The sequence below is a fragment of the Alligator sinensis genome, unplaced genomic scaffold, assembly GCF_000455745.1.
Source record: "Alligator sinensis unplaced genomic scaffold, ASM45574v1 scaffold696_2, whole genome shotgun sequence".
In the NCBI taxonomy this organism is placed as follows: Eukaryota; Metazoa; Chordata; order Crocodylia; family Alligatoridae; genus Alligator; species Alligator sinensis.
The window spans coordinates 538,647-557,406 of NW_005842855.1; the positions used below are offsets into that span (position 1 = coordinate 538,647).

The window sequence follows — 18,760 nt, forward strand, 5'->3', positions numbered from 1 at the left end:
AATGCACTGTATAAATAATGCACTGTAAATACACCTTTTTGTCATTATCCTGGATTCCTTTAATTAATTTCTTTTTTTTTCTGAGATATGATTGGATTTTATATGTATTCTGAGCATGATGGCACCTTTTTAAAACCAATGTCTATTTAACTCTTGTTAAAGAATGTGAAACCTATTTTTTTCACCCCCTTCAAAAATGTGCTGTATTCATCTGTGTTAATTCCAGTGATGTTCCACAAAAGATGAGTTTGGCTGTGTGTTCATGGCAAATGTTGATCAATGCAGAAATCATCTGTGTGCATTTGTGGTCTGAAGAAGCATGGCTCATGCAGCATTTCACCTGGCAGTTGTTAGATCACAGTTTTTATTAGACACTTCGTAGTTTTTTACGTGCATGTGTCTGTGTGTGTGCTTAGACATGCTGTGAATTCTGTAGCCAAATCCAAGCACCAGCACCAAAGTTTTAGCAGAGCTAATGGTGTTACTCTGCTTGGATTTATTTCCTTCCTCAGGTATGAGCTGAATTCTTAAGACACATCACTACAATTTTAGGTTGGAGACTATTTTAATGATTTCTTCAGAACTAACTTCCATTTGCAGTTTAGGCAATGCAAAGGGGCTGGAATCTGACTGTAGCTGGTCATCAGGGAATTCCCCTAGTCTAGGGTAGGAGAATCTTTTGGTTGGCATATCTGATCCCCATGCCAAACACCAGCCCCTTTGTTTTGTGAATTTCAAGGCAGAGGGAAGGGTATGCTTACACTTCTCTGATTTTCAAATGGTGAATAATCCCTAGGGAAACAGCCAGTGGATATAATTTATGGTACCCCTGAGGCTACTTTAATTCATTCCAGATCTGAGACCATAGTAGTTATACATTTTGGTGCAGGAAAAACTTGGCTGCTCTTGTGGAATCAAATATTTATATATATATTTTGGGAAATGGTGATTCAGGGCAAGAGATGTAGATGTATCCTGGTGCCAAACTCCAGATTATTTTCAGGGTTTGCTTGCTGTTTGGCTCATAGTACTTGGGAGTGGAGAACAGTTTAGAGCCACTTCTATCTGGATTTATTGCTTTTACAGAACTGGAATTTATAGGCCCCCAGGACTATTTTTCACCCCAAGTCACTGTTGAATAATTGAGTAGCAAGTTCATTGAGATTGCTGAGATGTATTAGTGTGAAATCTTGAAACCAGCCAAGTTGCATAATCTGATTGACTGGCAAGGGTTCCTTGATCCATGAGTTTAGCTGTACCATAATTTGGCCAAGTGATCTGAGCATGCTGAGTCAAGTTTAAAAAATGTAGTATTACTTCGTTTCATTGGATAATTACATATGTCTAAATAGTAATTTATTTCTGACCTCCAGGTTGTTGTGGGGGATAAAGTTGTACTGATGCCAGTCAATGCAGGACAGCCTCTGCATGCCAGCAGTATAGAGCTTTTGGATAACCCAGGCTGCAAGGAGGTGAGTTCCACATAAGAGGTGTAGCTGCATGGCAGAATGTGGTATTCCCTGCCCCATCATAAGCTAAAAGCCAACAACATACACCAGCCTCAGGTCTGCTGACACTACCACTAAGAAAATGGATGGTCCACTTGGCAATCTAAATGAAAACCAAAGTGTGTTTATTCTAGGCAAAATTTTGCATGGCACCAGGTGCCTCCTGAAGGCTCTTGAGTATCTGAGGACGTGTGCACACTATGTTCATGAACTCTCAAGACGGGATGTTCCCTAGCATGCCCCCCTCTCATTTCCCCCACTTTGTCTGCCAAACCTACAAATCCAGCAGTGAAACTGCTTTGTGAATGTCCTCCCCTCAGGTGTTCTCAAGACCTTGGTCTCTGCTGTTCTTGAGAGTGGCTTTGGGGAGTGCCCACAAGGAACCTTTCTGAGTTTGATGCATGCGAACTGGACCAGGAGAGTAGGAGATTCTTGGGAGCAATCAATATCAAGAGTACCAGGGACTCACTGATGTAGCAGACCCCAAAGACCTGCTTCCTTAGTAAACATTGCAACCAGATGTAAATGTTTGCAAGACTGGACTCTAACAGAACATAACATTTTGCCTGCTGGACAGCCTTCATTGTCACTGTTAAATTATCACGTTGAATGTGATAGTAAGCTTGGGGCCTGCTTTCATGGTACTGCACAAATTGAGCAAAAGATGGTCTCTACCCCAAAGATTTTACTGCTGCCTTTTAACAATGCTTTACTCACTTTAATATGTAAGAGATCAAACAGCTTCCAAACCTTTAGTTATATTCATATATTTTTACAACAGGTAAATGCTGTAAATTGCAATACAAGCTGGAAAGTAACTTTGTTCATGAAATACAGTAGCTACCGAGATGATGTACTTAAAGGAGTAAGTATAAATTACATATTTTTAAACTTGAATTTCAAGATTCATAGCTATTATGACATCCTCAGGTTAACTGTTCCTAAGTGAAATATTGCAAACAACAAGAAATAGGAAACTATCTCTAAAGCAAAAACTGGATATCCTGCATTTTAATGGATTATTGTCACTACCTCATAATGCATACCACCACCCCTCCTGCAATTTTCTAAGCTGTAATTGTTAGAAAGTGGCTACTCCTGGCACCCCAGCAGGGAGGATAGGTACACTACAGTGATAGACAAGAGCAACAACTGAGGGCAATCTTGTGAAATGCCTTGAAAAGATGAAGCTTGTATCTGATACAGTAGAAAAGAGGGATATAATTAGGGGGATTTGGAGACGAGGGCTATGATGGGTGGCTGTTTTCTTTGAGGGAATGAGAGGCCATGCAATTAGCAGAAAGGTCAGAGACCTGGATGTTGCAGTTTTTAAGATGGGGAATGATTAAGCGGGAATGAGAATTAGAACGGTCTGAGCAGAGAGGGGAGGTGGAATCTTAAAAAGGTTGTGGGAGATGAAGTGGGATGAAGTTGACTTGGCCTGGGTGTGTGGAGCAAGGTAAAGGAAGGGGTCAAAGCTGGCATTCCAGAGATGGAGAGAGAGCCTTGATTCTCCACTGCCTGGCAGTTGGCATAATTATTTGCTCCTGTTTTCCGACCATGTATAATGCAACTGGATCAGAACTCTAGCATATTATAAAAACCTGGAGATGTAAGAAGTAACATAGTGTGGAAGACAGTGGAGAATTGGACCTGTCAGTTCAGCTTTAGTTATGAGAGAGGTAAGGTAGAGGAGAAAAGTCTCCCTGAGAGCATTACTGATGGAACAACCAGTTAGGCAGAAGGGGGTAAGAGTGGGTAGCACTGCAGAGTAAAGGAGGCCAAAAAGTGAAAGCGGAGAGCCTGTGTGATAATAGCTGGAGCAGCTGAGTTTTCAAGAAGGATGAGAAAGGCAGTGGAAACCTCATGAGCTGGTGAGGTCCCTGGTAAACATGATTCTCCAGCATGGGAGCACCAGCACTCAGCCTTTTACAAACAAGGCCTTGTGCAGGAATAGCTGGGGCATTGTTTCCTTGGCAGAATGCAGGGCCAAAGTTGTGAGGAGGAGTGAAACAGAAACTCAATTAAAACAGTCTCCTAAAATTTGAAAATCAGCATGAAGTTGTGACCACAGTTGTATTCTCATTGTCTTTTCATTGTCATCACTATTCTTTGAAGTAGGTTTTTTTAAATTCTATTACCATTTTATATATTTTCTCTCAGCATACATTTTCAAATTCTAGCCTATTCATTTTCTGTGAAACTGAAACGTCTCCCTCAGCAACAGGAGAAAAAAGTAAATGGAACCCACTTCCAGCAGCCCACATTCCCACTGATTCTTATGGTGTTGGTGGAGTTGTTCCAGTTTTACATGGTTCACAGCCTGACCTAGAGAATCTCATTGCTCTGTTTTCTATTTACTAACCCTTCCCTTTCATATTCTTCCAGGGAGATGTTGTTAGACTGTTTCATGCAGAGCAAGAGAAGTTTCTGACTTGTGATGAATATGAGAAGAATCAACATATATTTCTTCGCACAACATTGCGTCAGTCAGCCACTTCTGCAACAAGTTCCAAAGCACTGTGGGAAATAGAGGTAGTTTTTGTCTATTATAAATATTTTAGGATACAAAGACCAGTGTTCAGTAAAAATACTTCATCATAACGTGAAAAATTCATGGTCATTTGATATCATCATATACCTCTCAGTAGCTATTATTATCTTATGAAGCAGTTTGGGTAGAATGAACATTTATGAGATGCTTTTTTTGCAATGAATAGGCATGGGGAGAGGGTGTTTTCTTTCTTTATATGTCTGGCCCATCCTATCCTGTGAAACCTGCAGCTGCAGGGGGCCCCACAGCTAAGCTGTCCAGCTTCTTTGTGGCAGGGGGCCCCAAAACTATTTCTTGTAGGGGGCCCCAAAAAATTGTGGGCCAGCACTGGTCCTGAAATAAAAGGGAAAAGGGTCAAATACAGATCTGGCGTAAATGGTGCAGATTTTATCCAAGCCAGAGATGTGACTTGAATCCTTGGGATTTTTCAAGCCAAAACTTAAGGTACTTAAGGAGTGTACATATCTCAGTGATTTTGCAGCCATGGAGCAGGCTTGATTTGGATTACTTTTAGTGATTTAGACACTTACTAAAAAGGACTTTGGGGAATTGTGTCTACAAGACTGATTCAGATTTGGCCATGAGAGTCTACATGAACATGTATTTTGTTAGATGTACACACTTCGCTGAGTACAGATACCTTGCTGGTATATATTAGAACTTTTATTACTTGAGTCACAAAGCTCCTTTTCCCAAGGATCCAGAATCCTGGACAAATATTATGCACTGAAAACAGACAGTTTACAAACTCCTATTTTTGCCTGCCTATGCAAGGTACACCACTGCAGTCCTTAGGCAGTGGTCACTTGACCTGTGATTGAGAGAACAGAAATACCTGATTGGAAGGCAGTTAGAAAGACCAGTCAAGGACATACGAAGAAGAACATCCTTCTCAGTTCAAATGAGAGTGAGCTTGTTGAGTCAGTCATTACCTACTTTGGTGAAGTTTATATAGAGTTCTGGAATTTTTTGTGAGAGCTGATGAAATAAAGGGATTAAATTTTGCCTTCCTTAATGCCTGTACAAATATAGAATAACTGCATTCGCTCCATCCAGTTCATGGGGACTGCTTTATATTCATGCCACTGAGCAGAATTTGGCTTGTAATGTTTGCATTGGCGGATGAATTAAAATATGAAACATGGAAGGAGGTACACTTCCTGGTACACAGTGAGATATAAATATAAACAGCTGTTATCTGTGGCAGTTAAGTGGTAATGCATAGGATTTCTCTTGCTTGCAGAATATTTCTAATCATGTAGTTTACATAAATGTATATTGACTATTGTCGGGATCAGCTGCAGTATAATTAGTATCTCAACATAATTAAGAGTTACTCTGAATGCATGAGGTGACTTAGCAATGACCTAGGTATTTAAGTATGATCCTCAAGCTTCCTGGTATGACTGTCCATCTGTATTTCTGCTGGTAGGTTGTACATCATGATCCATGCCGGGGAGGAGCAGGACAATGGAATAGCTTGTTCAGATTTAAACATCTAGCAACTGGGAACTACTTAGCTGCAGAGGTAAGAACAGCATCTAAATAAGTGACAGCATGTGACAAAACTGCAAGAGAGCGCTGCATGCCATGCAGCTAAGTACTAGACATTCTGCTAATTCAGAGCTGCTAAAGTATTACTAAGAAACGTTTTCTATATGGCACGACAAATATAAGCTGGTTTCAGCTGTGCCATTCAGGCTTCTGTCATCACTGTACCAGTGCATCAGCTTTACCAGTGCACATCACTGTTTTTGATTTAGCAGAGTTGGGTTGATTTATATTACTGCTTTTGCTTCTGCTTTATCTGGGGAGCTTTTTGCAATTAAATCAGAGTACTCATTTTTGCTGACCCAACCAGCTATATATAGATTGAAGCTTTCTTGAGTTTAACTGAACATAGGGTAATTACTAAGGCTGATCAAAGAAATCAGGGGAGGAATAGAAGCAAAACTACTGGCTTCTCTTCTGATGTGAAAGAGTAATTTATTTTTTACAGGCTCTTTGATTTCCCTGTCTTTTTATTTAAAAAAAAAAAAAAAAGTTTTCCTTCATGCTAATGAAAATCAGGAGCTGGATATTTGGCTGCTGTGAAGTCAATAGCACTCTTGTCAACTGACACCAGCTAGATATGATCTGTTAAAGCTTGTCTATACTTGATTTTAGTCAAAAAGGCTGAGATGCTGATGAGAACCTACCACAAGCCTAGGTTAGTGCAGTCCATCTGAATAAAATATAGAACCCATTGTGTTCAGTCCCCCTCAGCACCAGTTCTTTCTCAACTCATGGTGAGCTGCAACATTACACACATTTTGACTTTCTCTTCACTCCCACAGCTGAACAGCACCTTTCTTTCCCATTTCCTAACATTTGTTTCTTTACCATCCTTAAATGTCTGTCAGACTTCATGAAACATCTGTGTAAATTAGAGGCTGTATTTCCTCCTCTCTCTACCTGTCGCATGTGATTGGTGTGGCCCCATCCTCTATGAGGTGGAGACCAGGCAGCCCCATGCCTCACCTTCATATACATTTTTGGAGGATCCCAGGGCTCATGACAAGAACACCCAGTTGTAGTAATGAGTGGAGGTGCTAATTATCATATGGATTCATTGTGGGGTACACACATGCTGAGTGGTGTTGAGCTGTGGGGTCACCATGGCTTTAAATGCTGTTTAGTCTCCTGGGGCTTGGCCCAGTGAACTGTGTGGAAAATCATGAGCCTTTTGGCTTTGGACTAATATCACGCATAGTTTGTATTATGTGTAGGTTAGTATAGAAGTGCTGCTCAAAAAGTGTGGAGTAAAAACCATGGAGGAGTTTTCAAAACAAGAAAAAACATTAATTCTGGATGAACAAAGTCTATAAGTACCCATAGTAATTTGCCGATATGCAGATTACTACAGGTATGTTTATTTCAAAGTCAGTGTTTTGTCAGTGTCTTGTGTTCCAAATTTTCCCCTCAATTCCATGTGCTCAGGGAACAGAGCCTGAACAGGTGTGGGAAAGGGGCTGCAGGTGGAAGAAGTTGGTGTGGAGCAAAGGCACAGGGGTCACCTGACTCCCAGCCACTATTTTCCCTGCTGTTGCCATGGGAGGGGGACAAATTCAAGACAAACCTCTGATAATTAAATTTTATAGCTGAAAAATTATTTTAAAAATATAATTTTTCCATATATAGAATCTAATTGTTGGCGGGGGGGGGTCATCTTAAATTCATGGTCATCTTAGCTTCAAGTAAATATGGTATTTGTCCTTAAAATGGTGTATGGGGAAGATCTTGAGAATAATTGAGAAGCTTCTTGAATCATTATCTTCAATTTCTAGTTGGGAAAAGGTACCATATGGGCTCTGTCCTGTGTCTGGTTTTGTTTAACATCTTTATTAATGATGTGGATGACAGGATTGAATGCAGCTTTTGAATAACACCAAATTGGGTGGAGTTGCAGATACTTTGGAGGGTCAGGGCTATGATCCAGAATTATCTGGATAAACTGGAGAAATGGTCTATAATCAATCAGATGTAATTCACCAAGGACTAGTACAATGTTCTGCACTTGGGACAGAATAATTGTGTGCAAAAATACAGACTGGAGAATGACTAGCTAGGCTGCAGTGTGGCAGAGAAGGACCTGGAGGTTCCAGGGGACCAGAATCTGAATATGAGCCAAATGTGTTCTTGTTGCAAAAAAACCAAACAAACCAAAAAACAACCAGCAATAGCATGCTGGGTGCATTAACCCAAGAGGTAGGAGGAGGGTGGCACAGCAGGTCTTCTTGAATTTGCCAAGTTCCCCAAATTTCCCTCCCACCTATGCCCAGTATTTCTAGGTGGCTGCTTCTAATAAATGATCTCTGATTGGCTGTATTTAAATGTATTTGTTAAACTGAAACTTTTGGAATTGGACTGAACCAGATCTCTTGTGGACTTGGAAGGTGTCAGTTAGTTGGGATTTATATACTCAGGTAGAGGGAAGGTTTCTTATCTCCTCTCCTTTCCCATTGTGGAATGTTGTTCCTGTTTCTTTTTTACCTTACTTTATGGTTTTCTCTGACAAGGCTGTTTTGGTTTTTACAAATGCTCTAAGCATTTTAACAAAATATATAGCAAAATAACATCTAGTACATTTGGTTACATCAACCACTACTGCTACTATTTTAAGATAAAGCTATGATATAGTATATATGGATTATTTAATGTATGGTCTTCCCTTATCTCCTTTCAGGTCTTATGCTTTATTAATTGTGTTTGATGCCTTCCTTTACTTGCTAACCAATTTAGTTGCCACATCTGCAAAGGTTCACACTATAGTTCCTCAGAAACAGGCTTTGGGCCTTCTGCTTAGCAACATTTTGCAGCTTAGCCCAGGCCCCTTGAAATTGGCCAGGGCTGGCAACAAATCTCCATCCCTGGAAATTTTCAAGAGCAAATTTTCAAAAGCAGGTTGGACAGACACTTGGCTCGGATGTTTTAGTCAGGGAAGATCCTGCTTTGAGTGGGGTGCTGGACTAAATGACCTTGTGAGGTCCCTTCCACTCCTATTATGTACCTATGATCCTAAGTGTATCTATTGAAGTAAACAGCTATGAGTTTATTGATCACATCTGGTATGTATTAGGCCTTGTTTATGCTTTAAGGTGTGTACCTCTCTAATGAAATGTGTGGTTTTCATACTGAGGCTATGGACAAATGTACTTTTTAAATTGCTTTAAAATGGGGGCGCTGGGCTTCCACATGGGAGTGCACATCAGCTATTGCAATATAAGTGTTATATCTGCAGGCTCCTGTAGTTATACAAGTCATTGTAACTTTATCCCTGAATGAAACAAGGTTGAAGTGTCAGTAGCTTTCCTACACTTGGATCAATACAGAAGTACACAGGTATAACACACATACTGGTGCTTTAGCTCCCCTAATCCTGTTACAGCAGGTGTGGCATCTCTCGTGTGCATGGTGAGTACTGTACCGTCCCCCTTTACCAGAGTGCCCCCTCAACTCTCCTGCCACGACTTGTTGTTGGGTGAAAGGAGGGGTTCAGTGGTGTTCCTCTTCTCGGGTGACCTGGTGACGGAGGTACTCGCGTTCGCACCACAATGTTCCTTGGGGCTCTGCCTCCCCTACACCCCGTCTACTTGCCAACTGCTTGGGCGTTAGTCTTGTTGTTCCACCGTTCACTGTAAGCGCCTTTACTAAGGGGTTCAGTGTCAGCTTCAGCACCGGTCAGTTGCCTTGATGTTAAGGCATGTGGAGCCCCAGACCCTGGTGCCAGAGGGCTGGGCTCCTGTTTTCTCACGTCTCTGTTTCTGTCTCTGTCTCTCTCTCTCTCTCTCCCTGAGAGAGAGATGCTTTTATAGACTCTGAAATACAGGCAGCCGGGGATTGATCATCCCTAACCTAGTGCAGGGGCGCAGGCACAATACCTGCAGCAATGCTCCTGCCAGCCACCTGAGTCACCGCCTGCCCGGCGTGCTCCCTGCTGGCTTTCTCCCTCTCTCCTCCCCACCTGCCAGCTTCCGGCAGGGTTTTTAAACTTCCCATGGCAGCTTCCCCAGCCGCCGCAATTAGCCTGGTGCTCCCCTGCCTTGGGATCAGCTGTTAAAAGAGCCAGTGTAATGCCGGCTCGCACGGCCACGGCTCTGCTTGTGAATGGGCAAAGAGAGGCCAACTCTATGTAATTAGGTCCTGGAAATCAACAGCACAAGATTTGGTGTAAGAGGACTTTAAACAGGTTAATTATTTTTATGAATAATACTCACAGTGAACATTAGCTGGGACATAGCTTTCTATGTAGGCAAAGTTGGCCTACATAGAGTTGGGGAAGGGGAAAGTGTTTCTCTCTCATCAGGCAACTGTGGGCCTGTAGAATCCTTATTTTTTCATTTAGTTTCACGGCACTGTAGAACTCAGTTACCTGGAGGTTGCTTCCAGATCGAGTTTTTAGACTATGTGGGGTTTTTTTTTTTAGTGTTCTTGTTAAGTCAATATAACGTTCTGATAATTTGTATCTGCCACAGCTCTGGTTCTAGCTCTGACTGCGCTCCAAAAGGTAAGTTTCCTGGGATGTGGGGGATCTGTTTGTTCCCCACGGGGCTCTTGGGGTTTCCCCCAGCCCCCTTGGTGCCTGTAGGGGCTTCTTGCCACCACAGAAGGCGTCAAATTCAGAGTCAGACCAGACCTGGATTATCAGATACAGTCTCATTTCTAGTTCTTTCCTAACCAGGATTGAGAATGATAGATCCCCAAGGCATAGAAGTACCAGTCGTTAGGACTGTGTGACATTTCGGCAGCCGTTTCATTTCAGAGGTGTTGCAGCCCATTTTGGCGCCCAAAACACCAAATCCAAAACGAAATGGAAAGCTCTGAAACATCTCCAAAACAAAATGAAACCACCTGAAACATTTCAGAATGTTTTGGAAGCTTCAGAATGTTTCAGAGGTGGGCTTGCGGGGAAACAGAAACTCAGAAGGAGGGGGAAGAGAGGAGGGGAAGGACTGCTCTGATATTGACATCTGTAGCTGGCCAGTGTCTGCGATCTGTCCCTGAGCTTTATCTTAAAAAGCCATCATAACATGTGCCCACATGCATCACCTTCATCACACTGGTGGTGCCCTCCCTTTATGAAGCATGCAGGGAGTACTTGAGGGAGGAACTGTACCCTGCCAGCGTTGGGAGGCCTGGTGGGACTGCTGGTGGTGCGGCAGCCCCCAAGAAATGCAAGGTCTGCAAACCGCCATGGTGAAAGGTGAGTAGGAGGCGCCTTATAACCTCCAGCCACCACACATGCAGAATCCTGGCTAGGGAAAGCCCAGACCTGTAAGATCTTTGAGAGGCTTGAGGCTTGCTGGTTGCAGTGGAGTTGTGAGGCTCCAGGTGAGCTTAGCTGCCTGGGATGCCATCTGTGAGGCATGGGCTGCAGTATAGGGTAGGTATGGAGCTGCAGAATGGATGTCACCGCTAGAAATCAGGGGCCTAAATGCTTAGCCTAAAAGCTTAGCAAGCTTTTGGGTTTAAAACCCTTTTGTCAGGCTGAGGAAGCGTCTGCAGTTGGTGTGTATGCTCTTCCTGGATGGAAGGAATAGTAAATAAGCCAGAGGCCTGCATCCAATGCAAGCAAGAAAGCCAATCAGTGAAAATGTAAACTGAGGTGTCGGGGTGAGGGACAGGCTGGGTGCAGGTGGGGAGGGGGATGTAGTAGGTACAAGTGGAGAGGTACCTTGGGAAGTCAGATGTCGGGCAGATTATAGTGTGTCATAAATCCCATATCTATATTGAGTCCATGAGTTTCTGTATCTAGGAGGTTGATGAAGTGAAGTTCATAGGCTCGTCTGGCTTCTTTACTATTCCTTCTTTCCAGGAAGAACACACACCAACTGTAGATGCTTCCTCAGCCAGATGAAGGGTTTTTAAACTCGAAAGCTTGCCAAAATAAATTTCTTCAACTATTCAGTTGGTTTAATAAAAGATATCAGAGGTACCCTCGACTGGTCTATGCTGGGGCTAGGGCCCAAAGTGGGGTCAAAGGGCCAGGGGCCCACTGCGAGGAATGCCCAGGGCAAGAGGCTCAGAATTCCGACTGGCCTGGAGGCGGGGCCAGGGCCTAAGGGGGAGCCAAAGGTCCTAGAGAGGGGACCACAGCTGGAGAGGGTGAAGGATGCAATGTGTGAAGCATGGGCTGCAGTGTAGGGGAGGTATGGAGCTGTGGAATGGATGTCACCCCAGGACACCTAAATGGGAAGCCTCCCATCTGGGAAACATCTGAATCAGTTTTCCATCAAGGTGTGGCAGGAAAAGAGGGGTAAGTGGTTGTCCCAGAAACAGGTGGGTGGGCAGAGATCTAACCAGCACTGGAAGGCCCCCTATTACAGGCTTCCATCCCTGCTTGTTTGATCCCACTGTGCGCACCCCCCCCCCCCCCGCCCCAAAGTTTGCTTTGAACAGTTGTAGGTGCAGTTTCCCAGAAACCCCTGCATATATGTCCTTGAAACCTGGAGGCTTCATGGCCTCAGATGCAGCTACCATCCCTGCTGTTTTCATCCCGCTGCTCCTTTACATACACACAGGGGCCCACTGTAAGGAATCCCCAGAGCCAGAGGCTCAGGATTCTTGCTGGCCTGAAGAGGGGGCCAGGGCCTAAGAGGGAGCCAAAGGTCCCAGAGAGGGGACCACAGCTGGAGCGGGTAAAGGATGCAATGTGCGAGGCATACGGCACAGTGTAGGGGAGGTATGGAGCTGCAGAATGGATTTCACCCCAGGACATCTAAATGGGCAGCCTCCCACCTGTGAAACATCTGAATCAGTTTTCCATCAAGGCGTGGCAGAAAAAGAGGGTTGAGCAGTTGGCTCAGAAACAGGTGGGTGGGTGGAAATCTAACTGGCACCAGGAAGGCCCCCTGTTACAGGCTATCATTCTTGCTGGTTTCATCCCACTCTACCTACACACATACACACACGTGTCATGAGTTTTGCTTTGAACAGTTTGAGATGCAGTTTCACGGAAACCCTTGCACCCTATCTCCTTGAAACCTGGCAGAAGGGGCTACCATTCCTGCAATTTTCATCTGAATCAGGCAAGAAATGACAAAGTTATAGGCATTTTAGTGATTCCCCGTTATAGCCTATGGCGGAATCACCAAAACAGTGTCAGAACTCCAAAACAGGTTTGGCCAAATTGCAATGGAACAGTGATCCAAAACACCAAAACGAATCACTGTCCCTCTGAAATGGCCGAGTCCAAAACTGAAATGAAACGTAGCTATTTCGTACAGCCCTGCCAGTCATCTATTTACTTCAAGAACCGTTGTAGTTTCTAGCCTTTTGACTAGTTCTAGTTCATATGGTGCACAGTGTAACTGAAAAGCTGGCAAACTTAGGAACCCGGTCTGTGCTGATGCCTTGAAATCTTAGCTGGCCAGTTTGTCTTCACCGCACTGCAGAGGTGTGTGCCCTGAGCACAGTTTTTTCTGCAGCTGTCTGTCTTGTCTGAAGCCAGTTGGCTCTATTATATATTTATTATTTGTATTACATTAGCAGCCTGATATCACTGGCATGTTGTATTGGGTACACATAAAGAGACAGTCTTGTCCTGAAGAGCTTACAGACTAAGTAGAGTACAGTGAAAGAAGAGAGGTTCTTCACTGGTCTTTGGGAATAGGGACCTGAAATGTAGAGACTTCAAGTGCAGCTGCAACTGTGCAGGTGGGCTGTCTGGCACTCCTTTCATCTAAGACCAATTGTTGAAAGATTTTAGGGATGACATCTTGAATTCTCAGGTAAATTGGGGTGGTACTTCATGGTGGCTACTTACAGGTGTAAACCCCACCCCTCCTCCCAATGGTGCTTTGCCTAAAACTCAGCATACCCCCCTGCTGAGCCCAGCGCATGCCCAGAAGAGGCATCATGTTAGTTGGACCTGGGCCACCCAACACCTGTGTAGGTTGGGTGCTGTAGTGATGTATTTTTAAATCTAAAGCTGATTGAATCATCTTTAGATAAAAGCACCAAAAAACGCCGTTGCAATGCCTGATCTACGCAGACACTTCAGTGCTAGGTCGAACTAATATGCTGCTGCTTTTGCTAAAGCACTTTTTTTCCCCCCACATCTGTCAGCAGCCAATATGCTGTATCTGAGTTAAGGACCTTTACACCTTTGTATTGATTCCCACAAGGGAATCTCTAGCAATCAGACTGTCAGTATGGAGAATAGGCTAGACACAGTGCAGTAAAAGCTGGAAAAGAGTTTAGGCTAAAGAAAGGTTAGTTACTGTAACTTAATAGTGGCATTAACTGCGGTGTCTATGAAGTGTGAAATACCTGTTAACAATGATACTAAAGGTAATGCTGTAATAAAAACCTGTGAACTATCTTTTGTTCAGCTCACATTTGAGGCATAACACACCAGCCAGACATCGAGGTCAGAGATTTATAAACAGGCAAGCAGACACCTCGTGTGCGTGACCTTGCTTTAAATCAATTGGGCAGAGCTGGCTGAGTATTTATCTGTACTGTTGCAGTAATGGGAGATTACTCATTGCAGGAAGTATCAACAGCATCACCCATTGCCATTACATATTTTTATTTAAGCTTCTATGATAAAAGATAGCTGGGGTGGAATAATAAATACAAATAATAATGAATAGTTTAAAATTTTTATTGTAGCCTACTGGTACATCAACTATGCCATTGTAAATACGGATTAATTGCTTTTTACACTCAGCTTTTAATAGCTGCACCCTTCCATATATCTGCTGGATGAGTACCATACAGGTTTTGATAGCAGAGTTTGGGTGGGAAGGAATGGCGTGCCAAGTGATTTGGCATGGGGAATTCTGAACCCACTATCCCAAACGGTGGAACCCTAAAATTTAACCAGAACTGGACCAGGTTCTCAGCTGGAAAGCCCACAGGAGAAATCCTGACCCCTTTGAAGTCAACAGGAATTTGTCAGCGATTTAGGATTTTATTCCAGAGAACTGAGCCACATCCTTGGTTGAATTCAGTGGAACTGGGCCACCCACTCAGACCCAAACCACAGGGTTTGATTCCGATATACACAGAATCAGGAGTGTTTAAGAGAAAGTTCTGTTACAGACATTTTTTTCCTAGCACTGGTAATAGCACAAGTTCTGCAATTGATTTTTTTTCTTTTAATGTTAAAGATGGTTTATGAGGTTGGTTGAAAAATTAGAGCACTTCAAAGAATTGCAGATTTTCCTAGTATCTTGTCTTTTCAATGCATATGTCCAGACTAGAATGCTACCAAATATGTCTGTGTTGACATGGTGCACTAAACATGAACAACCTTACAGATGCTTCAGGTTGGACCCCATACAGCTCTGATTTTCTTATGACCAAGCCTAACCTTTTCAGTCTTTTCAGTATTCTGATCACTTGGATAAAAACCTCTTTGAACTGAATGGTGGCTTATTGATTGTGCTCAGCTAAAAACATATCTCCAAACAAAGTGTGTGTGTGTGTGTGTGTGTGTGTGTGTGTGTGTGTGTTCCTGTGCTTACAAAACTGGAAAATCCTATACTGAAAAAAAATAACACTGGGTTTATAAGGACATTAAGTGTGCAAAGCAATAAAAGCAGGTAATTCAAGATTTATCATCTTGTAGATAAGCTGGAGACGTTAAACAACATGCTCATAAATATGCATGCAAATATCGATTCATGGGTCCCAGTGATGTTTTTGTCGATAACCGTGTAAACAGCAATACAATGTTGATAAAACAGTAAATTCAGATGTAATACTGAGATGATGCCATGTTAGAAAAGTTCATGATTATTCTATTTTACTTAGGCCAGAACTTTCCACCAGTAGAAATCTTTCTGAAAGGAATCATACAGCTGTTTAGACTGTAGCTGGCCCCTCTCTCCCACTCTCCTCACCTTCCAAAGACTAGGAAAGGCATGGGAGCTAGTGCCTGCTTTACTCTTTCCAGTCCCCAAGTGTGGGGAGTGGGGGGAGGGAAGCAACAAGGGAAAACTCCCTATGTCTTTCCCAGACTATGGGTGGGTAATATTCACCAGGGAGTGGCTGGGGAACAGCTTCCCCCATTCCACTCCTGGTCTCCAGGAGCATAGTAGAAGGAGCACTGGGGCAATGCCTCTGGTCCCTTCCCCAAGCCAGACAGTGCCCAGCTTGGGGAAGGGGCTGGGGACTTTGCCTTGCTGTTCCTTTTTCGTCCTGCTGGAGCAAAGCCCCAGACTGAGGACTTGCTCCTCTTTGCTTCCAGTCTCAGGGAGCAGAATGGAGGGTGCAGTGGGGCAACCCCCCACCTGCTTCTCACTTTGGGACTCTGGAGTGAGAACTAGGCAGGGGACAACACTGCTCCATCTTCTGTGCACTGGAAGCTGAATGGACTGAAACCCACGGTGAAGCCCCCAGCTGCTCCACATACCTAGGACTCCAGTGTGAGGAGCAGGCAGGTGCTTTGCCTTGCTACTCTGGGGAGAGCCTCCCTAAGCCCAGCACTTGACCCTTCCGGCTTCCCCTTGCTTATTGTTCTGTCCAGCTGGGCAGCATGGGTGGAAATTTAAAATCCAACTGGGTTTTGAGGGGCTTTTCCTGAGCCTGCTTCCTGGCCTCATTGGCTTTTAAATCACTGCTCCTGATGCCCACCTAGACAGTGCAGGAGGCAGGGGGGAGCCACTGGGGTTGGCAAAGCCCCGTGCCTTGTCCTGAAATAGGGGCTGCAAGGAGTAGTGGATGATGCTCCCTCATCTCCTGGACTAGTCTGGGAGGCAAAGGGAGGAGTGGGGCAAAGCCTTGGTGCCTGGGAGCCAAGCGGGCAGAGCAGTGTAGCAAAGGCCCCTGCTTGCTTCTTAAACCAGAGTCCCCAGAGTGCGAGGAGCCGGGAAGGAGCAGCTGATGACTACTCTTCTCCTTCCCATCCTTTCTGTAGGTGCAGGCAAGAGCAGCTGCCTCATGCCTTCTCTAAGCTGGGGTGAGCCTAGTTTTGGGAAGACACAGGGGCTGTTCCCAAGGTTGTACTCCTCTGGTCCCTGGGGGGAGTGAAGCTGGGAGAAAGTTTACAAACATTTATTTTCCCAGGAGAAACTGTCCTTGGACTGACTACTCCCTTTTTTGGAATCAGCTTCTTTTTCTCTCAGAACTTTCCCAGATTACCGGTCTGGGAGAAAGTGTGTGACCGTTTGTGCGCTTTTGGTTTCTACTGGGAGAAGCATGATTCTCCTGCTTGAAACTAAAAGTCTGTACTTGGCCTTCACTGAACAGACGAGGGCTATGAGGTGTCCTTGAAAGATTTGGGAGTGAATTGACCATGGTAAATGTGTCCATAACTCGTGCCATGACTATATTTTAGTTGAGCTAAGATAAGTTACAAAGAGAAAATGGCAGCCTGAATTTTGAATTTTATAGGGATCATAAAAATTAGAGAGAAACAACTGGCTAAATCACAAATATATACTCCTACCAGTGCAGGGTATAGTTTTCAAAGTATTACTTTAGTTATATTCCAGTGGTGCCCAGGGATCTCAAAGTAGATCAGGTCCCTTCTGTTCTAGGTATTGCACACATTCATGGTAAGAATCTGTCTGTTCCTCAAAGAGTTTTAGTCTCGGCCCTGAGGAGTTCTTAGTCTAAGGTAAACAAGAGTGGCAAAGGGACAACAGAGTTGAAGTGATGTGCATGCATTTCAGGGGCAGAACCCCAAGTTGAAGACTATGCCTAACCTGCTTCTGGGGTACTAATGAGTACATGGCCTAGAAGCCTGGCCCCAGAAATGAGGCAATGAAATTGGCTTTGAGAGTGCTCCTACTGCCTCAGTTGAGCTCACCGTCTCAAATGAGTTTGTGTGCGCTGATGAGAGATATTCCTAGGGCAGCTTTATTGCCTCCCTTCTGGTTTTGGTGTGCATGGGGTGGGAAAGGCTGGGCAGGGCCAGGTGGAAAAGAAGCACTGTAGAAGCAGTGTAAACCTGTCCTCAGTCCAAGGCTCCACCCACTGAAAAAACTGCTTCTCAAATAGAGGTCCTGATTCAACAGAGCTCTTAAGCATATGCTTATCTTTGAATTTGAAGTCAGTGGAACTTGAGCACTTGCTTAAGGGACCAGAGGATCCATCAGGTATTAAACTGATGTAATTGCTGCCTGATTGTATTGCCCTCACTCATTCGTGTTCTGTTTGATGGTTGGGCTCTGTTGCTGCTTTGATATTTCTGAGCCTCTTTTTAGTTATGCTTCTGTTATGTTCTCAGATGTCATTAAGCCTGAGTGTCTTAACAAAAAAAAGTATTACTCCTTTGTTGCTATTGCTGTTTTGCATTTAAGTCAGACCCTCAATGTTGTAAGTTCCCATATTTTGATTTTATTTCTGTGGTAAGGTAATAGAGGGACAAACAATTACATGCTGCTCAGGGGCACGCTAAAATAATTCCATCAAGATAGTGAAGATGAACCTGGCCCAGATTTCCAAGGAGAGTGCCCTAACCACTAGACCAGTGGATCTCAAACTTTTTTTTTTGCGGACCACTTGAAAATTGCTGAGGGTCTCAGCAGACCACTTAATAAACTTTTTTTGTTCTACAAATCAAAGCACACAACTCATCTTTTAATATCAGTAGTCTTGCCTTTCTCATGCTATGAATGTGCCTGTTTTTTGAGCAAAGTTCTGGGAAGTCGGCTGTAATGTTTCTCAGCTTTAGCCTTAGGTCACCTTTCTGCGGGCCACCTGAATGGAGCTCATGGACCAGTGGTGGTCCACGGACCACAGTTTGAGAACCTCTGCACTAGATCATAGTGTTGGCTAGGTGCCTTCAATTTCCTGTTGAAGCTGGGTCCTGGTCAACCTATTCCTGGCTCTAGCCAAGCTGGCCATCTATAGGACCAGGAAGGAGGCTATGGCCAGGGGCAATCCTGGTGAGTGTGGGGCTGTCTTCCTGGCACTCCTCCAGTCATGTCTCCTGGCAGAGTTTCACAGGCTTCCTCAACTCATTCGGGGGCAGAGGGTGTGGGCTGGTGTGCTCTGCTCAGTGTCCCCTTCTGAATCCCTCATTATTAACCTGTGACCTCACTCCCATTCCGGTTTTCTTTTTTGTTCAAGTTTTTGTTTCAAGTAATTGGTTTTGAAACTTTTTTGTTTCAAGTAAGTGGTTGCTTTGTCCCCAGTGGTTTCCCTTCTTAAGAGAGGCTTATAGATTTTTGTGATGGGCCAAAGTCCATGACCTTTGGCACAG

The 18,760-nt window shown here is 44.0% G+C and overlaps 1 protein-coding gene across 1 annotated transcript in view; it reads left to right on the top strand.

Annotated features, from left to right (window-relative positions):
* LOC102379727 (inositol 1,4,5-trisphosphate receptor type 2) overlaps positions 1-18,760 on the top strand; it is a gene marked incomplete at its 3' end in the record, with an annotated part of 187,819 nt that overhangs the window by 84,909 nt on the left and 84,150 nt on the right. Inside the window, exons 6-9 of the mRNA XM_006035576.3 lie at positions 1,374-1,472; positions 2,290-2,373; positions 3,897-4,043; positions 5,495-5,590. Of these exons, the coding sequence (XP_006035638.3) occupies positions 1,374-1,472; positions 2,290-2,373; positions 3,897-4,043; positions 5,495-5,590 (426 nt within the window). The remainder of the gene's footprint in view (positions 1-1,373; positions 1,473-2,289; positions 2,374-3,896; positions 4,044-5,494; positions 5,591-18,760) is intronic.